The following is a 17,670-nucleotide window of genomic DNA, read 5'->3' as shown; positions in this document are numbered from 1 at the left end:
AAAAATGGAAGTGTTTTAGCAATAAGAGTCAGATATGGGTCGAGTCGTGTATGAATTACTTGATTTGTATTAGATGGAAAATGGGTCAAAAAAGGGTTAAATATATTAATTTGGGTCAAACCATTTTCAACCCAACCCAATCCCGACCCGACTCACCCGTTTGACGGGGTTTTTATGTTGTTAACGGTTTCCAGGTACTAAATAAGATTTTCAAGAGGATTTAATCACGGCGAGACCCGAGATGATCGAAATTTTGGAGCCTTCGGCACTGTATTAGGCAAACGTCGTCATGACATATTGCAATTGCAATGCAAGCAAGCTTCGAACCTCGTTTATTGGAGAGTCGGATTGTGTGACATGCTCGATCGGTCGCGCACCCTGACATCTTACCTGGAAATCCTCTCGACCGTGGATCATGTTGGCGCCCCGACTCGAAATCTCTAGGGAAAGCCTCGATTGATGAATGCAGGCCTCACACAAGAACTCACCCTAAAAAGGCAAGATTGACCAGTATATTTTTAATCTAAATTTTGGCGAGCCAAAAAAAACAAAAAACTGAAAATATATTTTGTCTTGGGAAAAAAAAATTTCAGATTGAATGTTAAAGTAAAGTATACTTTTAAAAGAAAAAATAGATGATAAATTCAAGTAAATAAGATTGGGCCTGGGCCAGAAACTTGGGCCTTCAGAAGGTCCGAAGCCCAGCCCAACTTCCTTTCTCAGCTCTATATATTCATCGTCTCCGACCTCGTTACCGGGCTTTTCCACTGCTGTCGAACGAACTCGTGGGAGGAGCTTTGACGCGGAACGACGACGACGACTACGACTCCGAGCTCCAGCAAGCGACGACGATGGTGAGTCCCCTCCCTCGCTCCCTCCTCGAGAAAACCCTAGACCTCCATCCCCTTCGACGTTCGACTGGTTTTGATTCCGTTCGTCTTCTTCTTCCTGCGACTTTTTCCTCCGGTTTCCGATTGCGCAGGCGCCCAGAGCAATCGCCAGTCCGGTGCCGGACTCGCTGTACCCGACCCTGGCCTTCCTCATGCTCGCGATCGGCCTCGTCTTCACCGCCGCGTTCTTCATGTGAGCTCCGATCTGGCCTCCACACGCCATTTTTCAGCTTGTTTTTCTCCCTTTTATTTGTGTTTGGTTTGGAGTTTTTTGAGTCGTCGGAGATGTTGTTGCTGTTCGCTCGCTCGCTTGCTTGGTGAAAGCATCCGGCCTCCTGAACGTCGCGTTTTGGAGGGATTTGAGTTTAGACTGCAGTTTCGAGGACTCGTTGACTGGTCTCCGTCGATTGCGATTTAGATCGCCGGCGCTTGCCGTGTTGTAGTTAGGAAGACTGGATAGTAGTGATGTTGAGAGTAGGATGGATTTTCGTTGACGATCCGGGATGGATGCAAACGATGTGGCCGGTTCAGTTGTTTCAGTTTGATCTTGAACCTGATTCTCTATTTTGGACATTGGCATTGCACCTTGGTCGCTGCTTTTCAAGTAGACTCTTAGGTTTAAAATGTAAGATTGTGGATAATTCGTGTGATGTTGTCATATACATGGCACTTAGAACTCGATGTTCACCTTGGGAGCTCTTTGAACCTCCGTTAGGGAGGAAACAGAGAGTCCATTTTGTCAAAAATTGCGCTGTAGGTGTGAACCGTGTGGTACTATATCGAGTTGCAAGCTGTGATGTAACGGGCGATAGGAAATTAGCGCAATTGGATATTGATAAAGTGAAGTATACCCAGTAGGTACAGTTATTGCATTGTTCGGATGGTTGTCTTTTCTCTTTTCTTTGTCTTCAACTTCTTTGCATCCAGCTTAGTGACTTCCATTGTTCTAGAACTCAGAGTCACGACTCATGAGTTGTGTTGTTGTTTATCTCCACATTCACTGAAGGAAGGATATGAAACATCAATTCAAAAATAAGGATTTGATTTTCTTAGTTTTAGGACAATGAATCTCCCTTTAAGAGCGGACTATATCTCTCCCACTATAGGTATGTGCTTGGGGAAGAGATTTTTTGGTTAGAAGTGATCCAGTTTTTTCACTTTCTTTGATGTGGTGTCAAGGGAGTGATGGCCCCAGGCCAGCTTGTGACTTGTCCATTATTGACTTTGTGAATTGGGATCTGGAGAGATGTGAGCATTAGGGAACTTACTGAGTTCTGGCTCTTGTGGGAGATTCCCTAAACTGAACCGTGCTATTGAGTTAGTGGCTGATTTTGCATATTTATGTCATTGCTAAATATTAACTAGCCAAAGGACTGGTAGCAGTTCTGGTTCTCCAATGTCAAATGAATAGCCGGGATCAACAGATGGATGATGTTCAACATCTTCCAGATTTGTAGCAGCACTCAGACTATCCTTTGTTTCTGCCCCTGCACCTGCTTTCTTAAGCCTGAGATACTTATTTTTTGCAGTTATGAGACAACCTCCTCAAGACGGAACCTTAGCCTTGTCAAGGAGGTAACTACAGGGGCAGTGGCATCGGTCTTCCTGGTACATTTTGCTTCGTGTCATCTACTGTACATGCACATACATGCTCGTAGAATCACGAGCCTAAATACAGATCAATACGTTTGCATGCACGAGAGAGCACGTGAGGTTACCATTCTGTTTCTGATTTTCCCTTTCTGGTGCAGGGATTCGGGTCCTTATTTCTTCTTCTCTCATCGGGCGTTTATGTTTGATGCTTGAGTCACTTCGATTGAGTTGGTTGCTGTTATCCGACTGGATATAGTTATCTATAACGGACAATGTCCTCGTGAATGCTGGGAAAAGTTTTGGCAGACTTAATCAGGGAGGTTTTCATTTGTAGAATGACATAGTGATTTCTCAAAGCCAATGTTGTTTGATTCCCCATGGCTACCGAAATATATCTGAATGCTTTACATGCTTTGTGGAACTTAATTAGTCTTGTTGCAATCAATGTGCATGTGAAAATACTCAGGAAGTCCAGAATGTCTTGGCGCTGAGTTTCAGCAGAGAAGCTGGTAAACCGGCGCATTCGTCCCCGATATTTGGCAGTAACTTTGGTCGGTTTCAAATTCGATTCTGACTTGATTCAGACTTGTAGATAATGTGCAATCTAAGGTGGGGAGCTTGAATTCCAATTCTGAAATGCAATGGCATTTGGGCGTGCAGGAGAAAAGCCTATGAACCAAAGTCAGAGTGATGTTTTCAAATTACTCGATTGGTTTGTGGGTGGAGAAAATGAAACAACAAAGAAAAGAAAAGAAGAAAAAATAACTGGTGAATGGAAATTAGATTTTTCAATTACGTTGCGCAATCAAATATACGAGAACTGCCGATTAGGATTGCAAGTTAGTCGTATTTATTTTTAGATTCGAGCTTGGCTCTACGAAGTACCTTGAGGTGTTAAAAATCCACTCAAACATGAGAAGACTCGAACCTCGCTCTCGAGTCATCTGTGATTCGAGCTCAAGCAACTTACAAGTAAGTCACTGAACTTTAATTTAATGTGTAATATTGTCTTTGAACTTTTAATTTGTTTAGTATGATTTTCGAACTTTGGTTCGACATTTAATGTGATCTTTAAACTTTTATACATTCTAATATAATTTAAGAACTGTATTGAACATTTATCAATAGTTTAGTGATTACATCGAACGAAAGTCTATGGATGATATTGCACATTGGGTTAAAATTTATAGACCTCATTGCACAAATGAAAAGTTCAAGAAAGATATCAGACATTTGACCAAATTTCATGTACTATATGTGTTATTTTTCCTGTTTGTTTACGCCTCTATGTTGGTTGCGTCAATCTTCACTCAAGATTGGTTGCGTCAATCTTCACTCAAGAAAAGACAGACAAAGTCATGATATGGTTGTCGTGTTTCAAGGGTATTTTGAAGCAATCCACTCCAACGGGAATTTTGAGAAATTAGAACCACCGCTTCCATGGGATTTTTGGAATTTGTTAAAAATTGAGATAATGACATAAACGATCTATAAAATTCGATCAAATATACAATATGGTCCCTGAAACTTTATCCCAATATTCAATGTAGTCCTTGAATTTTTGGTATTTATTTAATTTAGTTCATGAACTATATGAAAATGTTCGATGTTGTGTTTCTATTGAACATTTTTATGTAATCTAGAAATTGCATATTGAGTTAAAGTTCAAGGATTATATCGAACAAATTTAAAAGTTCATGGATGATATTGTACATTAAATTAAAGTTCATGGACTATATTGAATAAATTAAAAATTTATGGATCACATCGCACGTTGAAATAAAATTTAGGGACTGGTCCGTATCATTTTACCTCGAGAATTCTAAGGTAATTGACTTTTTACACCTCCATTTCCTTATGTAACCGAATTTTTTTATTATAACCCTCTCGATTCCGATTCCCCCACCTACCAGGCTACCACTACCAGACTGAGAGCAAACTAGCGAAGCGGGACAGCGAGAGAGAGAGAGCGCTCCCGGCGATGGAGTCGCAGCCGCAGGCCCCGAAGAAGCGAGGGCGGAAGCCGAAGCCGAAGGAGGACAAGAAGGAGGAGCCTCACCACCAGCAGCCGCCGCCGCAGCAGCAGCAGCAGCAGCAGCCGGCGGCGGCGGCGGGGGCGGCCAAGTCCTCGTCGTCGTCGGCGTCGGCGGGGGCCAAGGAGAGGAGGTCGCAGCAGCAGCACGCGGTCGACGAGAAGTACGCCCGGTGGAAGTCCCTCGTCCCCGTCCTCTACGACTGGCTCGCCAACCACAACCTCCTCTGGCCTTCTCTCTCTTGCCGGTACTTCAAAAAGCCCTCCTGTTTCTCTGCGTTCGCTGTTTCGGTTAGCGCCGGTGGAAATCGAGGGTTCCTTTTTGCGCGAGGTGTTTTGCTTGGGTGAAGCGGCGTGGGTGTTGAATTTCTTGGAGGTTCAAAGTATTGCTGAGTGCGGCGTTCGTAGGTCTGGGTAGATTTTGGATTGATTTAGGGTTTTAGGGTTTTAGCACGCGTTGACCTTCTCTCTTGTGCCGGTCTGAGACCGCATTTTGGTTTCGTGCAAAGTTTGGTGCCTGTGGATTTGTAGGGTTTAAATATTCTTTTGATCCTGTGAGGTTTGGTTCGGAGGAGTTGTCTCAGAAATGCTGGATTTTGGGAGGGACCGTTGTGGTGAAGTGAGGTGTGCAGGGTTAATGTGGCTGCTAGTTTGTGCCAGGTTTCTTAGGGTTTTGACTTTGAGGAAGGTGTCAGTGATCCTTTGAATGTTAAGGAGAAGCTTGTGGGTACGGATCAAAGGTTTTGTTCGTTTGTGTTGATGCGTTGGCTTGGCGATTTTCTTTTTTTCTTCTGTGGATTGTTTCGTTTATAGGTGGATTTGGATTGGTGATAACTGACACCATGCAGGTGGGGGCCGCAACTCGAGCAAGCAACTTATAAGAATCGGCAGCGGCTTTACATTTCTGAGCAGGTAACAAATGATGATGTGGTATAGAAGTCTAAAGTTGTGTGACACTGTTTATTAGGTGCTTATCTAGCGGTTTCCTTAGTAATAAGGAGGACCTGTAACTAAAATTCACAGGTTAATAAACTGGTGGGGACTTTTACGTGGTTGTGTTAAAATAATTTGAACATCTCTTTCTGCCTGCACATGCAATATTAAAGTTCGTAAAAACAACGCCGAGAATTCTGCCCTTATGGATAATAGGAAAATTAAGTTTACATGGAAAGCTAGAGAACGATAGTAATTGTTGTCAAACCCTCATATTAGTTTTAAAGTTCAACAAGGAGTACCTCGCATCTGAATGCACGAGCAGGTTGAGTCTGAAAGCACAAGCATTTTTCTCAGGTTGAAGTTTAGCTAATTAGTTTTTTTATTATTATTATTACTGAATATATTCACCTGCCTCCTGCAATTGACACAAGATTTTATTTATGAGTTGGATATTTGAATATAGCATTGTAAATTTTAGTACTATTTTGAATTCAGTGCTGATGTACATCACTAATATTGACTTGAGAGAGGAGACTTATGTGTTTTTGATTTGAAGTTGTTTGAAGTTCGAACAACCTTGAACTTTTTATCTGCATCTCGTTGCTCCTTTGGTGGCAAATTGACGAAACTAGAGTTTATTGTTTGTGCTTTCTTTATGGCTTCTATAATCTCTTTCTTTTTGTTCTCAGACTGATGGTAGTGTTCCAAATACTTTGGTGATAGCAAACTGTGAAGTTGTGAAACCTAGAGTTGCGGCTGCAGAGCACGTGTCCCAGGTCATTCGCAGACATATGATGGAGTTGTTGTTTATGCATTTATATGTATCTCATCCTTGTTAACTTTAACGATGTGGTGTTTAATCTCTTCATACTTGATTTTCAGTTTAATGAGGAAGCACGCTCTCCATTCATTAGGAAGTACAAGACGATTATTCATCCTGGAGAGGTACCTCTCATTTCTCACTGGGCAAGCTCGTAATCAAACAGAAACATTCACAATCAGATTATGCAAAATCTTTGTTTTTTTTTTCAAATTTGAGACCTTGGTGATCTTTCTACCTTGTTTGTTATCCAAACTCTGATCTAGTTCACTTTCTTTTATAATCTTTGAGCAAATATACGGAAATATTATGTGCCAACTCACCTACCTTTTGCTTCTCTATCTTAAAATGTTCGATGTATGTATTTATTCATTCGGTCTACTTTTTACTTTATGATGTGCATGGTTTTCCTCTACATTGATCATGGATTATCATCCTCCAGGTTAATAGAATCAGGGAACTTCCTCAGAATCCCAATATTGTGGCAACTCACACTGACAGCCCAGATGTAAGTTTATTATGAGGTTTTTCTTATGGTTTTTACTGGGATTTGTGCAATCTAATTAATTTCATAGCTCTTTAATCTGGTAAGTGCTTCTGATGTTATATGGAATTTCAGGTTCTCATTTGGGACGTGGAATCTCAGCCTAACCGTCATGCTGTCTTTGGATCTTCGGCTTCACGTCCAAATCTGGTGTGTTCCTGATCAGACCCAATGCGTCTTCCAGTGTTGATGCCTTTTTAGATTTTTTTTTTTTTCATTTGCCAATTGTTAGTAGCTCCTGGAAAAAAACTCATCTGGTACGTTTGGATGAAAAAATGAAAACGGTCATGCTGCTTACTGTTGTAAGCTCGATTAATCAGTCGTTTTGGGGCAAGTTACATGTGAAACTTGTAATTTGGTCTATGCATGGGGAACTGATAGAGTATTTTCACAGTTGAAGAGGATGACTGTGAGATGCTGAATTCAAAGATGATGAAGATACTAAAAACTTGTAGTAACACTTGTTTACTAAGTACCGTAATTGATCTTGTTTGTACAAATAGTTAAATTTATCTCGTGGTTGGATCCCATCACTTTATGAATCCACTTTAGCTCGCTTGAATACCTAGTTGACCAATTTTAGTAAAATTTCTAGTATTCCTAACATTACTTTGAATATTAAAAATACCATCTTCAACTTTGCTCCCCATATCAATTATTCTCCTCGTATTCCAAAACCTACAATCATCATTCTCAATTTTGCAATGGATTTCAAGTTGCATCTCCTAGCTACATAAAATTTAATAAGTTGCCTTTCTTTCCCAAATTTCACCTTCCTCAACATTAGGTTTCATTTGTGGGTGTAGATTTTGGGTGTGCATGAGGACAAATGGTCTTTTTAGGTCAGGGAGAGGCAAATTGTTAAGTTTTGAAATGTGATGAGGGTATTTGATATGAAGAGAAATGTTGAAGGTGATTTTGCAATTATCCCGAAAAAAAAAAAAGTTTATGTCTCAGAGTTGCAATAATTTCTGAATGCAAGGCTCGTCTGCCTTCACGAACTTATATTAACTCACCAGGTGTCCTGAGCTTCGAATTTCTCGAAATGTTCTATTGCACCGGTTGATTTGCCAGGCTTCAGCAAAGGTTATAGTTCCATGCTGGCTCGGATGTTTGCATCTCTTTTGATATATGCCTTTTGGCTATTTTTGGCAGATTTTAACTGGACATCAAGAGAATGCTGAATTTGCCCTTGCAATGTGTCCAGCTGAACCCTTCGTTCTTTCTGGAGGTAGGATATTATTGGTTTGATATTGTTTGTCAAGGATTGGAATTTTCTGTATTTGTGGCCCATCGATAAGGGAAAATTTATTTAGGAAGGACTATGACTATGCATGCTGAATGAATTGGCAAAGAAACAGTTTTGAAGAGAAGAATTTGCATGGAAAAATGAAGGTGCTGTGCAGAGTAGGATGGCATTTCCCTTGTTATCCTTTCTTTTCTTTCTTTTTCTTTGGTTTTTCCATTTAGTTGTCAGGGAGCTGCCTAATATTATCTTGTTGGTAATTTTGTGATCTACTGATTTTGAAACTTGGAAGACGTATTCAAGGAATTAGTTTGGTTACCGTTTGCGTGAATGAGTGCCTTTCCTTGTACCCACAATTACATTTATTTGGTTAATTAAAAAGAATATAATAAATGCCTTTTTCATAGGAAAGGATAAGACGGTGGTTTTGTGGAGTATTCAAGACCATATAACAGCATCTGCAACTGATCAAACAACAAATAAATCTCCAGGATCTGGAGGATCCATCATTAAGAAGACCGGGGAAGGTAATGAGGATGGTAATGGCCCTTCTGTTGGACCACGAGGAATCTACTGTGGACATGAGGACACTGTTGAAGATGTGGCTTTTTGTCCATCCACGTAAGCGGCATAGTTAAAGGAAATATGCATTATTTTGTCAGAACCTGATATATATGTTTACTGTGAGATTTGAATTTGAAATTTTAGCTGCTATAGATGGACATGAGGTCTTCCTTGTCTGATGGTTACTTTTGTCTTCTAAAGTGCACAGGAATTTTGTAGCGTTGGTGATGATTCATGCCTTATATTGTGGGATGCACGAGTTGGCACTAATCCAGTTGCGAAGGTCTCCGTATTATGTCTCACTTCTTCCTTGCCCTCTAATCTTATTATTTTATATTGTTTGTGCTCTCTACCTGCTTTTATCTATGCATGATTTCAGTAATAATGATATCACATCTTTTGTGTCTTGTGCTAGAGTGATGCAGCATGTTTTAACTAACTTCCTCATTCATTCTATCTGTCCCCTTCACCTCTCCTTCTCCCTCTCTCTCCAACCAGGGTAGAAGAATTGACTAAGTCAGTGCAACAAATATATGCTGATAAAGCTGCAATATGATTAGTTAGATAAAATAGTTTGGCCTTTTTTTTTTTCACTTTGGCCCTGCATACAGGCTGATGAAGGAAGAGATTTAGAAGCGGTTTGGACATGTCAATTTTGTGTTAAATGCCATATCACAGATTGTGCCATGATGTATGTGCTAACTAATTCCCTCTCGTTTGTGTACGTGATGCAGCACAGTTAATTTAACAGCATACAAATGGATTTATACTGAGAAAATTATTTTTCCTTATTATCCAGTTGATGCCCTTGTGTACATTGCTGCTTTTCCATTCTTGCTGACCTTTGTCTGGACTGAAGATTTCTTTGAATATTCAAATGCTATTGCTTCTGATGATATATGCCTTTCTTTGGCCTGATTCTGATGTTATATATTGGCTGCCTCACTTTTTGTTGAATCAGGTTGAGAAGGCACATGATGGTGACCTCCATTGTGTGGATTGGAATCCCCATGACAATAACCTAATTTTAACTGGGTATGCTCCTGTGTCAAGTTCTAATTATCGTGTGGTTTACTTTTAGAAGTAATTATGGATCAAGTCTACAGGTTTATGCTTTGTATAGATTCGATGATGACATAATTCTTTTCTTTGAATTATATGGTACATTTCCCTAGGTCGGCAGATAACTCTGTTAACATGTTTGATCGGCGAAATCTCACTTCTAATGGAGTTGGTTCACCAGTCTACAAGTTTGAGGGCCATAAGGCAGCTGTTCTTTGTGTGCAGGTGTCCATGGATTTTCCTTCTCTTCTATTGTTATAGAGTTAGCTTTTCGAAATATATATTCTCTGTATAAGATTGCTTTGTAGTATTTACCGTGCTTGATTTTTCATGCATATTCCAGTGGTCTCCAGACAAGCCTTCCGTTTTTGGGAGTTCCGCTGAAGATGGTCTCTTGAACATTTGGGATTATGAGAGGGTGAGGCAGTTTGTCTTTTTGTCTTGCCAGACTTGGTTTCTCAATATCTGCATGTTTTATGTCTCTTGCAGTGTTCGATACTTTGGCTTGATATAAAATTGAATTTAGTGGTTCTTTACTTTCATGTGGAGTATATGCGGGAATTTGTACTGAAATTTTTGTCTTGCAGATTGATAAAAAGGTCGACAGGGCTGCAAATGCTCCTGCGGGATTGTTTTTCCAGCATGCTGGGCACAGGTGAATTAAGCTTTCAAATGTCAAATTATAGTGTAATCTAAGTCCAACCTAAGTAAGTAGTATTTCATTGTACGATTTTGAAGCTTTGGCTTAACCTTAAGAGTGCTCTAAACGTTTCAGTTACTCTTAGGATTTGATCTTGGTGTACCAGCATTCTTTTATGTTATTTTTTCCTCAATCAGTAAGTCTAGTCTAACCCATTAGTTATTTCTTTCTTTGTTTTAATGTTTCTTTTGTTTTTTGTTTTTTTTTTGGTTGGAGCTCTCTCATAATCAGGAGGTAGGGAAAACTTAGGGAGTAAAAAGATGGATTAAGAACAATAAACTATATATTGTGTTTAGTTTCTTGCTTCGTTGTTTGGCCAGACCCCTGCCTTCACCAATGATGTCTAATTATCAGGGTGTTTCTAAGTTGTATCACTATATCTGTCTGTCAGCTGTATGTTCTGATATCAATAAGGCACATTTGCTATGAAGGGGATTCTATTTAAAGTCGAGGGCTACGGTTGATTTAGTGTTGGGGAGTGTTGTTAAGGCATCCGACTTGAGGGAAACATAAATGAGTGATTTGATGTGAAAGCTACGACGGGATTTTATGAGGTGGCTGGTTTGATATGGATGTTAGATGGAAATATTATGTACTATGACCAAACTATTACCGTGCTGGTTTATCTGTATTTTCACCTATCTAAGGCCTCGAGTGGCTCATTTGTAATTAACATATTTGCCTTTATGCTGTGTCATCCAGGGACAAAATTGTTGACTTCCACTGGAACTCGGCTGATCCATGGACAATGGTAAGCGTATCCGATGACTGTGATACCGCCGGAGGAGGTGGTACATTGCAGGTACACTTGTTGTTTGGCCATCATCTCACCGGGTGCATGTTATTTCTAAAAGTATAATCGAATAGAGATACTCAGTGCACATGTCCATCTCTGCAGATATGGCGAATGAGCGATTTGATCTACAGACCGGAAGAAGAGGTTTTGGCTGAGCTCGAGAATTTCAAGGCGCATGTACTGGAATGCTCGAAGACATGAGAGTGTCACGAGAACAGCTCTCCGGATCTCAAATACTAATCAGACAAGCGGGTTTTCGCCGGCTGTTGCTGCTGTAAAATCTGTAGGGATTTAGTCATCGTTTGAACTGATCCGCGAGTGCCAGGACTCGCTTTTATGCAGATGATGAACTGAAGCTGGTTTCAAAGATATTGGCATATGTAGCCAGTAGAGGTGTGGATATGGCATCGGCCAAACCTTTCGCAGGTCCGCCTTCTCAGGTGAGAAACAGAGGAAAGATTTAACGGGATTACCAAATAGATAGACTTTTCGTCCTACTTCGCTTCATATGTCTTAGCCTTCGCTTAGCTTCGCGCGCAGGTATTAGCAATGTCTAAGTTCCATCGAGAATGGAAATTATAAGGTAGAGCTCTTCGGGAGCTCGGCAATGGTCTCTTGAACATCTGGGATTATGAGAGACACAAAAGCAGGAGTAATTTGAGAAGCATGTTCTGCATGCACGTCACGTGCAATTTGCAATTGCATGCCCGTTCGTACCGTCCGAATCCCAAACACCACGTTTTCCCACCAAAAGCCTCTCTCTCTCTCTCTCTCTCTCTCTCTCTCTCTCTCGGTGCCTTTTTGCCCAGCTTTTTGAACGAAAGATGATGAAGGACACGAGCTACTTCCGCTGCACTGCGGGTCCTTTTTGCCTTCTTTTTCGGCTTTTGGGACCACCAAATCTGAAATCCCCCTCCCCCAAAAGTAAAAATCGCAGTCTATCTCCGCACGACTCCTGGTTAGGAATCGTGTAGGGTGGGGTGTGTCTAGGTAGATATATATATATATATATATATATCTATGTGTGTGTGTGGGGGTAAATACATCCGTACCGTCAGAACCGACAAAGCCCCGGCGCAGTTACGGACGGAACTCGCCCTTGTTCGATGATCGGGAAGTGTCGTTGCTCCATTCCGGCGCCGCCCCCTTCGAGTCGGCTGGCTTCTCATCGTCATCTCGCTACTCTCCCAACGCCAATCGGTTGGCCGCGGCATGCAAGCTCCTCATCGACTGCCGAGGAGCTCTTCGTCGGTCGAGGAAGAGAGGACAGCCTCCGTTTGGCAACCACAGAACAACTATCGGGATCCCCTGCAACTCAACTACTATTTGATATGAGATCTTTTAATAAAATAAGGGTTAATACCACAAAAACTCCAAACTAGTACACCTGTGATAATTTTACCCTAAACTATTTTTTTTTCCACAAAAAACCCTAAACTGATATACCTGTGACAAATTTATCCCGAATTATGTTTTTAATTACCAAAAATCATAAACTGGTACACTTGTGATAATTTTACCCTAAACTATTTTTTTTACCACCAAGAACCCCACACTAATACACCTGTGACAATTTTACCCACGAACTAATTTTTTGACCACTAAAAACCTCAAACTGGTACATTTATGACAAATTTACCCTCCGTTAGTGTCCGTTAAATTGGATTAATATCACGAAAAATCACAAATTGGTAAACTTGTGACAAATAGAGGAGTAAAACCCAAAATCGGTACACCTATCAGTTACCACATGTCATTAAACTTAGCAATTTGATAGTAAAATTTAACGGAAACTAACGGAGAGTAAATCTGTCACCGGTATACCAGTTTGGGGTTTTTTATTGTCAAAAAATTAGTTCGGGGGTAAAATTATCACAGGTGTACCAGTACGAGGTTTTTTGTGGTCAAAAAAATGGTTCGGGGTAAAATTGTCACAGGTGTACCAGTTTGGGGTTTTTTGTGGTCAAAAAAATAGTTTGGGGTAAAATTGTCACAAGTGTACTAGTTTGGGGTTTTTCGTAGTATTAACCCATAAAATAAAAGGTATTTGACACAAATAGTCCTTGAATTTTAGCTCAATATGCAATATGATCCCTCAATTTTTAATTTGTTCAGTGTAGTTCATGAACTTTTGGTACATGTTCAATGTAATCCCTGAACTATATGAAAATATTCAGGCCATGAATCGCATTGAATAAATCGAAAGTTCATGGGCCACATTAAATATTAGGCTAAAGTTCATGGATTACATTGAACCACATTGCATGTTGAGTTAAAGTTTACGGACCGCTGGTATCGTTATCTCGACATAAAAAATAACAATGTACCGGGTCAAATATGACCCCACGCGTACACGATACCTCTCGCTTTTCGAAATTCCCGAAAGGAACTTTCTTTTTTAAATAAGTTTGATCGAAGCAAAATCCGAAGGAGGGGGGGGGGGGGGGAGGAGGGAAGTTCTTGGTAACTACGGCCGAATCGTGCAGCAGGGAAACAGAGACAGGGGTCTTGGCTTTCTGGCGAAACACGATGATTACGATCGTACACTCTGCTACTTTTTTCGTAGACGGGGAGAGGGCAGTCGTGTAGCTGGAGGCAAAAGTGGCGATGTCGCGGTCAGTACTTGCGGCCAGAGCAAAAACCCGATTCGCCCCCAGGACCAATTTCACCAGCGCGCCTCTTTTGCTTTGATGGAGAGATCCACTTATTGTTCAAAAAAAAAAATAGGAAAATAACACAAATAATTCACGAACTTTAATAAAATACGTAACGCGATTCCTAAATTTTTAATTTATTTAATGTAGTTTCTGAACTTTAACCCGATATATAATGTGGTTCTTGAATTTTTACTCTGTTCAATGTCGTCCCTGAACTTTTAATACAGGTTAAATTTAGTCCCTGAAATATATGAAAATGTTCAATAATCCTTACATTAAATATGTATAAAAAGTCTAGGGACCACATTAAACATGTATAAAAAGTCTAGAGACCACATTGAATATCAGGTTAAAGTTCAGGGAGTACGTTGAACAAATGAAAAGTTTATGAATCATATAGCACATTTTTACCAAAGTTCTGGGACTTTTGTATCATTATCCCTGCAAAAAATGGATCAATCCGCAAGGAAATTGACCCATCGATTTTCGAACTTTTCCTTACGGTAGAAGCGTGTCGTGTCGACACGCTAGTTCACACTACATGCTTGAATGAGAGAAATCAGAACTCGAATGCATTTGATTATGTTCGATTGCGCTAAGGATGCCCAACTGGAAACCCGGGTGGATATTGGACGAGAATAAAAAAAAAATTTATATGATGATCGTTTTGTTTTTCGATTTTCCATAGTATTTTTGTCCCTTGTACTTCGTTTTAATGTAACGGGGTCTTCGCACCAAATCCTCCTAATGCATGAGAATGACGCCACACCTCTTTAGAGAAGACCCAAATTCGCCAACTTCTTTTTCTTGTATTTATGAAAAAAAGAAAAGAAAAAGATATGCACCATCAGCTCACCTAATAAATACATTTTATGCCCTACCAAAAAAATAAATAATTACATTTTATGTGCACCAAATTTTTTCTCATTTTTTATTCTGAAAGCCTTTTTATTTAATTTGTGATAGAGAATGTTAGTAAACAGGCCGATTTCGACCAAAAAAAAATAGGCCAATGAAACTTCTCTTATATATAAATTTTACGATTTTTTAGTCGTCTCCCTCCTTTCCTAACCCCCGCATTCGACCCAAAAAAAAAAAAACCCACATTTGCATCGTGTAAAGACAAAAATAACGACTTCTTTTTTTGTGTCACGAAACTTCTGTAACCATCACGCACGCAAATATACACGGTCGACATGAAAATCTTAACATGTTCCCATGCTCAGAAAAGAGAAATTTTTTCCCGATCTAATCTAGTAACAAATAAGAAAATAAATAGAAAAAAAGATTTAGTGTCCATGAATTATATTGGAAGGTCATTTGTTTTTTTTCCCCTTTATGCCTTGCTTAAAGGCTAAGTAGTAATCTTATTTTATCTCTATCCAATGATTAAAATGGGAAAAATACAACAATAAAAAAAGGAACAATAAAACAAGGAAATGACACAACTGGCAAATCCATATGGAGGCAGCCACCTCACCTCCCCCGCCTCTCCGCTCGACACGTGGCGCCCCAAGCTGTCACTTTTGTTTCCCCCCTCCTTTTTTCCTCCTTTTTCTTCCCTCCATTTGCCCAATTTCTAGATTTTTCCACATTTAATCTATTTCCCTTTTATTTTTTTTTCTCGATACGCACCAGAATCCACGGTTGACATATATGAAAACCGGACCCTTTTTCGCCATCTTCCTTAAAAATGCGCTATGGTTTCTAATTGCGGGGTGGTCGGCAATTCGCGTCGCCGTGTCATTGCGTTCGCATCCGAGCAGCCAGCTCGGCCTAAAAATCAGATGCTTAATTATTTTGCCAGGCAGTAAATGAAAGAAAAAATGGTAAAAAACTTGCAAATAGAAATAAAAAAAAATCGGGCCCTCGCCATTTTTCCCTTTTTTTCAATTTCTTTTTTCCTAATTTTGCCGGGTGAGAAAATCACCCTGTTTTTTAGTTCCGGTGGGCCCCGCTCCGTCCGACGTGGCACCGTCCTCGTCGCCTGGCAACCTCGACAAAATCCTGCAACTCCCCCCCTATATATATATTTATACTCTCTCTCTCTCTCCCTTGCAAGAAGAAGCGCGCGCACTCTCTCTCTTCTTTCTCTCTCTAGCTCGTATGGAGGAGGCGCGCAAGAGGCAAGCCGACGGAGCGGCGGACGGCGGCGGCGGCGGCGGGGGGGACCCCGACGCGAAGAAGCCGAGGCCGGCCGAAGCGCGCGCGGAGCCCCAGAGCGGCGGCGGCGCCGGCCAGGACGAGGACGACGACGACTGCATACTGGCGTGGCTGGCGCTCGACGACGACGCGGTGTCCGAGCTCCTGAACCTCCTCGAGCCCGCCGAGTCGCCGCCCTGCTCGTCGTCGCCGTCGTCGGCGGCGGGGGGCGGCGCGGCCTTCAACTTCAAGGTGAGGTTCATCGACGACCCGTACGCGTCGCCGGTGGTCTTCCAGTCCTCGTCGTCGTTCGTGACCATCAACGGCAACGAGGAGAGCTGCGGGTCGTCCTTCTCGGAGTCGGAGTCCACGGTGATGGCCAGCATCGACACGCGCGGCATCGGCGCCCTCCGTGGGGGGTGCGGCGACGCGGAAGCGGGCCGGGACCGGGGGCCGGAGGTGGGAGGCGCGTGGGCCTCGGGCTCGGAGGAGGGGGAGGCGCCGCGCGGGTGCGGGGTGGTGCTGGAGGGGTGGGACTGCTTGTTTGGCGCGGATGCTGACGACGATGCTGTTGCAGGGTTTCTGGGTGTGGAGGAGGAGGAGGGACTGCTTTTGACCGGACTGAAGTAAATGCAGGAATGCAGGTGGGTGGGTGGGTGGACGGACTAGGGTTAGGCTCCTTGTTCTTGGTTTCTTGGTGGGGCTTCTTCTTCTTCTTCTTCTTTAGGGTTTTTCTTTCTAGGGCTTTTAATACTGTGAATAGTAGAAGGAAGGTTTGGTATAGAGAACAGAGAATACAGAGTGGGAAGGAGGGGGAGGGAGACTGTGGTTCTCTTTTTTGGGGAAGTCCTTCTTGGGAAATGGTGGGTTCTGCAGGTAGAGAGAGAAAGTGGCATAGAGAGAGAGAGAGAGTCTTTCCTTCCCTTTTGTTTTGTTTTGTCTTTACTTGTTTGGGGGGGAAAAGGGGTGGACAGAAATGGGAAAATGGAAAGTGCAAAATTGAAGCTGCTCCTCTCTTTTCTTTATGGATATGTAAAGTTCATTTTCTCTTTGTTGCAGCTCTTTTTTTTTTCTTGTGACTGTTGTTTTGGCAAATTTTTGCAAATGCTGTTTCTGTCTCTTGCTTTTCTGCTTGGGGGGTTTGGCTTGCTTGGCTGGGCTTTTTCATGCAACAGCCTTTATTTCACTCCTTGATCTCCCCCCCCCCCCCCCCCAAATCTCTCTTCATTTTGGGGACATTGGTGATAAGGTAGTGAGGGAGATCAATCAATTAGAAGAGTGAAGTTCAAAAAAGCCCAAGCAAACAAGGAGAGAAAAAATCGTGCCTCTTTCGGCATCATCTTTGGCTTAAAAAACGGTTTTCGCCGTGAATTCGCGATCAAAGCGGGGCTTCGGCTTTTATCATCCCGTCGAAAAGAAAACCCGGGAAAAAAACACGACGCTAAACACACCGCCCGCCCGCCCGCCCGCCGGGGCGCTTCGGGGGTGTCCGACCGAGATGGAAATGAAAATTTATCAGTATAAGAAGGAATGGAAATTATATGTTGGTGAAATGAAAGAGGTGGGCTGAATTATCAAAACCCCCTTTTGCCCGTTTATTGAAAGGAGCACATGATAAATGTTTTCATTATGGGCGGGGTGGTTTTATTAAATTAGGTGTAGGTGGTCCTGTCCCTTTCTCCCTTTTA

At 41.7% G+C, this 17,670-nt stretch overlaps 3 protein-coding genes across 3 annotated transcripts; all 3 read left to right on the top strand.

Annotated features, from left to right (window-relative positions):
* The first annotated feature begins 760 nt into the window (after nt 1-760).
* LOC115684612 (uncharacterized) lies at nt 761-2,909 on the top strand. The gene is made up of 4 exons (XM_030609414.2): nt 761-854; nt 983-1,083; nt 2,420-2,498; nt 2,642-2,909. The coding sequence occupies exons 1-4, from the start codon at nt 852-854 to the stop codon at nt 2,687-2,689; spliced, it is 231 nt and encodes a 76-aa protein (XP_030465274.1). The 5' UTR covers nt 761-851; the 3' UTR covers nt 2,690-2,909.
* Nucleotides 2,910-4,403: 1,494 nt separating this feature from the next.
* On the top strand, nt 4,404-11,680 carry LOC115684611 (WD-40 repeat-containing protein MSI4). Its single transcript, XM_030609413.2, has 15 exons — nt 4,404-4,763; nt 5,364-5,427; nt 6,141-6,227; nt 6,334-6,396; nt 6,714-6,779; nt 6,891-6,965; nt 7,971-8,046; nt 8,469-8,682; nt 8,827-8,908; nt 9,587-9,660; nt 9,801-9,912; nt 10,031-10,105; nt 10,275-10,342; nt 11,090-11,189; nt 11,286-11,680. Exons 1-15 carry the CDS (start codon nt 4,465-4,467, stop codon nt 11,382-11,384), a joined length of 1,554 nt encoding a protein of 517 aa, XP_030465273.1. The 5' UTR covers nt 4,404-4,464; the 3' UTR covers nt 11,385-11,680.
* Nucleotides 11,681-15,920: 4,240 nt separating this feature from the next.
* On the top strand, nt 15,921-16,913 carry LOC130138025 (uncharacterized). The gene has a single exon (XM_056310919.1). It carries the CDS (start codon nt 15,947-15,949, stop codon nt 16,610-16,612), a length of 666 nt encoding a protein of 221 aa, XP_056166894.1. The 5' UTR covers nt 15,921-15,946; the 3' UTR covers nt 16,613-16,913.
* The last annotated feature ends 757 nt before the right edge of the window (nt 16,914-17,670 follow it).

The sequence above is a fragment of the Syzygium oleosum genome, unplaced genomic scaffold (assembly GCF_021117445.2).
Source record: "Syzygium oleosum isolate NSW1041296 unplaced genomic scaffold, Sole_v2.1 Sole_v2.04, whole genome shotgun sequence".
NCBI lineage: Eukaryota > Viridiplantae > Streptophyta > Magnoliopsida > Myrtales > Myrtaceae > Syzygium > Syzygium oleosum.
Note: the sequence above shows the minus strand (reverse complement) of the source record. Positions and strands in the feature narration are given on the sequence as shown.